This window comes from Seriola lalandi, unplaced genomic scaffold, assembly GCF_002814215.2.
Source record: "Seriola lalandi dorsalis isolate HSWRI2012SDOR001 ecotype SW California unplaced genomic scaffold, Sedor1 jcf7180002054343, whole genome shotgun sequence".
In the NCBI taxonomy this organism is placed as follows: domain Eukaryota; kingdom Metazoa; phylum Chordata; class Actinopteri; order Carangiformes; family Carangidae; genus Seriola; species Seriola lalandi.
In genome coordinates, this window is record NW_019524896.1 from 453,600 (window position 1) to 459,599 (window position 6,000).

Below are 6,000 nucleotides of genomic sequence, written 5' to 3' on the forward strand. Positions count from 1 at the left end.
ACGTTTATTTCATAAAACATAAAGCACTGGGTATCTCCATTATAGGCTATATATTAAAATATAAACACTGCATATGTGACGGTGAGCAAAGCTTGTATTTACAGTCTGGAGAGTTTGTAGCTTGTTCATAAATTGTGCATTGTGAGAAGGACAGTTCTAATAAGTAGCATGGTTTTGCTCATTGCTACAGGCTCTTGAAGATCAGCTCATCGTGATTAATCCACACCTTTGTGACACTCAGCTTTTGCTTTAAAGAATAAAAGAAATTAATCCCCGGATATTTTTAGGGTCAGCTGATTGCATAAACGCTGATTCTATCTCGCCACGGATAATATAACAATGGCTCTCTGCAGTTTCAGTCTTCATCTTCATCATCATCATCATCATCGCAATTCAAACTGTTAATGTCTGCAGATTAGTAAGTATTTTGAAGTTGGTAAATATACAAAATAAAAGCGATGCACATGAGAAAGGACTATCTGACTGTAAAAACCAACAGGACAGAGATGAGTACATAAGAAGGGCTCTGTTTGCAGCTCAGTGTTTTCACAGGGGAAAGTAAACAAACCTCGACGGCTGACAAAATGGGAGCTCAAACAGAGGAGATATTAACACTTTCAGCAGCAAACCTAGACACTCTTAGCCCGGCTAATGGGATCATGCTGTGCGGCAGATAGGAAGTTCCATGCTTAGATAACGTCTTCATTTTGCGAGTGACTGAGTGGTGATAGAGAGGACAGAGAGTGAGAGCTCTGCTCAAGACAAAGCACCTTCTCTTATCGATAATTGCTTGCCAACAGTGAATCAGCTACCTGATTACTCGCTGATTACTCTAGCTAACTGCAAGCCCTCAAACAACTCTATCAACACCGCGTTGTGATTATATCTCTGAGCAAATTGCTGGCGCATTGAGAGCAGGGCATATTAATCCAATTAAGCATTCATTGGCTTTATTTTTCTCTTTCTCCCTCTTTTTTTTTTTACCAAGGTAACATTCGACAGATTTCAAAATGAGATCAAGAATGATTTGGCTTCCATTACGCACATCTAATCTCTCCAGGCATATGCTTTGTGTTAGGTAAGGCACTGATGGGGAAATGCATGAAAAAACACAGGGCACATGTCCTTGGCATCTCTGCAGCTCTTTTGGATGCTGTAGTATGTTAGTGTGTCTTGAGGACAGCTTTATCAACAACAAATGAACCATGTGGAAAATGTAGCTCTTTTAGGTCTACGTCAGAACTGAGACTTTTGTTTCCATGGTAACAAATCACAGTGGTACCACTGACCCAGCAAACTCTGCTCTCTCACCTACACTATTCATCCCCAGAAATAGAGGTAACTGCCAGAACACTGTAGCTTCAGAGCATTTCCATCGTCCTGTGACCCTCCTGCTGACGGCCTCCAGCGCCATGGGTTCATTCTTTTATCATTTCTAAAAGGCATTGATTGTGAAGTAAGTTTAGCTGTTGTTCTGATCACTGTAGTTTTTGTTTACCCCCAGAAAAATGTAACATAAGCATGAATTAAGACATGAATTGTGTGTCTGAGAAGTGTTTGTAATTTTACTTCACAAAAAGCTAATAAAAAAAGGGATTAAAAGGAGATGTGTTATTGTTGAGGTTGAATTATGAAAAAATGCAAGTACAATTTTAAAAAATGTGTAATTTGCTTTCAGTTTTCTAAGAATAGTCTGTAAAGCTATTTTTGAGGCTTACAAATGCTAATGTGAATTTTAATTTGTGGTTAACAGAGCGATTTCTGAGGGTTACAAGTGTGAACGTTTTCTTTTTTTTTTTTGGGGTGGGGAGCTTAATTGATAAGAATGTAGGCAATGTTCGGCCTGAGCCTGTTCAGTCACTACTTAATACATCAACCGTTGACTTTGTGGGTTATTTTGTCTTTACTATATTTACTATATTATGTGCGATGACTGAATAAAAAACGACTACTACAAGCCTGTTGCAGCCAGCCATGTGCAGCTTCAAACGCAGCATAAAGTAGTAATTTACTGCTCCACATGAGTAATTCACAACAAAGTGTACAACATACACCTCCCCTGAGCAGGTGAAAGTTGTTCCTTATTAACTGTTACGTTGGTGGAACAGAAATATGGTGAGAATCAATGTGAGAAGAGCCAGAGGAACATATTGTTGGCACGTTTCCCGTGACAGTTTACATCTCGTAACGTTGTTGACGACGGTGCACAGTTACTTCATGCCACTTCACTTCACTTGAGATGGGAATAGCTGCTGGTGCCACTGGGTTGCCCGTAACAGGAATTTGTTACGGTTAAGGTGCTGACTGTATCAGAATCCTGTCGCCAAGATGGAAGCTTTCTAAGGACAATATTTATGTTCGATACAGCCATCCTCGCCATAGAGAACTACACATAGCATACATTATGTTCTCTCTTTTTTAAAAATAAGAGTCTTCATTTCTGTTATAACAGCGCATTTATCTTCCTTTTCATGTGAATATGCGCTCAGTAAAACTTCATTCTGTAATGATGTTTGATTGCAGTTCTAAGTATAGAGATGGGGCGGATGAACAAAGTAAAAAATGAATTTGAAACTAAATTGATGAAGCAGTGATGTGTGTTGATTCGTCTTCAGCTTAAAATCTAACAAGTTCAGCTGGTGCAACAGGCTGCAGAACTCCTGTCTGAAGACTGAATACGTGTCAGTCTGAGGTGGAGTGAAACCACCTCTGTTTTCATGTGGTCAGTCCATCTGAATCAAACAGTGAGATCTTCTGTCTTGCACCAACATTAAACAATCAATATGAGGAGAAATCCCTTGCAGAGGATGCTGGGAGAAAGATATCCACACGCAAGGCAGCCACGCGACAGGTGTGGTTCGGATAAAAGGCATAAGTGTAAAGCTTCTCGTTCTTACTGTTCCATTACTAGTGCTATTGATTCCTCTGCGTACTTTCCTAAAGCTAATGAACAAATACTAGACAAGTTTTCAGGGGGGCTGTCAAACGCCATTTTGGGAGACAGAGAAAATCACTGCCGAGCAGAAGCAGACAGGTTCAGAAAATGTCTGAGCACCAACAAACGCCAGCTCCAACAAAAGCACTCCTGAGATGAAATGCACTGACCATCACCGAAGAATACAACTTTCCAATCCAATATTAGTCACTGATATTTAATGCGATGACTGTCCTGAGCCAACGTGGAGAGAGGAACAGCTGCTGCAGATCACGGCTAACAACAGACAGATGTGAGCCTGTAACAGAGTTTGCTTGAGCAGAATTATTTTATGTAGTCTTAATGTCCGGCCTTAGACATTTAAAATTGCTTCTTCAATATTTATTTTTCTTCACTGAAGAGTTCAACATTTTGGAAAATACACTCTGCTTTCCTCCTGAGATTCGGGTGAAAAGTGAAAAAGTTTATGCAGCAAACATCAGCAGTAACAAGCTGCTTAATAATCTAGAACAGTGCAAAAATAAACACGATGTGTATAGACAGCTGTGAAAAACCATTAGAGTGGGTGCAGATAGAGTCGGGTGACTTACAGCGGACTTCCAGGTACATGTGCTTGTTGTCCTGACCGATGGAGTTGCTGGCGGTGCAGAGATACTCGCCGGCGTAGGTGAACTGGATGTTTTTCAAGGTGAGAGAGGACACCCGTGCGTGGCTGCGTACCACAATATTCCTATCAAGGCTCTATAAAGGAGAAAAGAAAGAAGTTATTCTCACTTCTAAAGCCCAACATTCCTGTGGAAATGATGCATGTCTTGATACTTTCTCTGAGATTCCGAGGATTTTTATATTTAACTGGTGTAAATACAGGAAGTTTGCTACAAGAAAAACCTGGAAAAATAATGGACGTGTTTCTGGTTTGGAATAAAAATATTAAATAAAAAGAACAGGAATTTAAATTGTATTATAAAAAAAACAAACCAACAAAAAAACAAAACAAAACTGTGACGGACACTTTTTGGTTGACAGGTGAGAAAATTACAGCTGCAATGAGCTCTTAATACAAAAGAGACAGAAGATAACAAAAAGAAAGATAAGACTGATGTTACTCTACACTTTTGCTATTGTGAAATACGTGGTACGGACAGAATTGGGAAGTTTTGAAGCTCAGAAAGGAATAACACATTGTTGGTGTTGGTATTTTTTATGAGATTTGTTGATAATAAGAAAAATAGAAACACATCCATCTTATCATTTACAGTCTGGGCGAGGTCCCTGCGGCAAATCCTCGCATCATAAAAACACCCATCAATCTTGAAATCATACAAAAAATGCAGCAGCACGTCAGACATCACTGGCCCTCAGAGAGCGTCCCTACATCAGCCTGGAAATCAGCGGCCAATAAACTCCTACAGTCCGTCGATTACTGTCCCTGCTGTTTAGCAGTCTAGTTGCAGGTTTACAGACAGTCTAATTGCAGTTGAAACACTGTAATTGCAGTTGGGACAAATTGCTTGTTAAACCATGTGTTTTTTGTTTTTGTAATTTTCCTGAGCAGATCATCCTCAGTGCTGCTGTTCTGTGGTTATGCAGGGTCACTGAGGATGTGATCTGCCTTCTTCAGAGTGCAGGTGTTCACCCAGCAGCACCCCGCCTCACCTTTTTAATCATGTGCTGCAACCTAGCTTGATCTTTAGTGCGTATATTATCAAATACAAGGCCAAAGGACAGGGTGCTTTGTTTTCTGCTCTGTCCAGTTGTTTCTTGATGACGTTCACAGTCACACGTGACTATATTCGCACAGTCTTTTTTTTTTTTTTTTTTTTGCTGTTAAATAAATTCAGATTTATTCTCACATGCTTTCTGCACTGAAATGATACCGCAGAAGGTAGAAGGTGGGGGAAAAAAAAAAAAGACATCAATAATGGAGAAGAGCCATGTAGCAAGCCTTGTAAAAACTCTGGCTGTTAAAAATACAGTAACAGCTTTTCTTTCCTCTGGGCGACACACAGTTCAAACCAACGGGGGACATACATCTTCTGCCAAGCTGCCATGATTTTCTATGAATATTTCAGGCGTTCGTGGTGCTTCAGCATTTATGTTTGATAAATTATTGAATATTTGTTGTATTAGCGTTATGGAATGAACTGTTATCCTTTACAGAGCACGATGATGCAGATATGGCAGGAATATTTCTGCTGTTTACTGAACATCTGAGGGGAGTGTCCTGGAACATTTGGAAAGGGCAGCATTAATCTTGTCTTACTGCGGTGACACAGGAGGGAGCTGTACACTGGGCATACTGTTCGAATGTAAACAGGCATAAGGTTAATGGAGAATAACGCTTAAATGATACAACAGAGGCAGGAGTGAACAGGCGGACCTTTGAACAGGATTTATCCACTAATTCCAATTAATCATTTTAATTATACAACTGTGACTCGTCATCAGATTCATTATGCAGCAGACAGTGGACTTGTAATGGAAAGCGTGGAAATGATTTCCCCAAGTTTGATAGTCGCTTCCGCTTCGCTGTGTGTGCCAGAACTGACACTGACTTACATAACCTGTCAATACATGTGTTTTGCTTAACTCACATTCTGTACTACAGCTGTTACACAGCCAGCCTGACTCCGCACAGGACTCATCTGTCACTGAAACCCACTTCACTCTTTAAATGTGCTGCTTCTATATTTTCATTAAATTTAAATTAAAGTTGACACAAGGGAAGCTTTTGTCTGCAATCAAGGAGAAATTCAGGGAGGATTTTTCATGAGGAACAGCTGCTCATATAAGTGTTCTAACTTCAAGGAGACCATGCAAGACTTTGGTGGCTCCAACTTGGCAACAAGAATTGTTGTCAGCAGTCAACATAAGAACATAAACCTGTGAGGAATCTACTAATCATAACAGAACATGTTAGTGACCAGACTGAGAGTCGACAGCCACACCTGCAGCTCTGTGGGACTGTACTTTGCAACCGTGGTGCATTCACTGACATGCTATCATCAGCATGCTAACACGCTAACACTGAACATGCTGATATTTAGCAGGTGTAACGTTTACAA

The 6,000-nt window shown here is 40.2% G+C and overlaps 1 protein-coding gene across 7 annotated transcripts in view; it reads right to left on the reverse strand.

Annotated features, from left to right (window-relative positions):
* LOC111656087 (neural cell adhesion molecule 1-like) overlaps positions 1 to 6,000 on the reverse strand; it is a 241,098-nt gene that overhangs the window by 50,127 nt on the left and 184,971 nt on the right. For all 7 annotated transcript variants that reach the window (XM_087174362.1, XM_087174363.1, XM_087174361.1 and 4 more), the window contains one exon: positions 3,526 to 3,676. In XM_087174362.1, the coding sequence (XP_087030488.1) occupies positions 3,526 to 3,676 (151 nt within the window). The remainder of the gene's footprint in view (positions 1 to 3,525; positions 3,677 to 6,000) is intronic.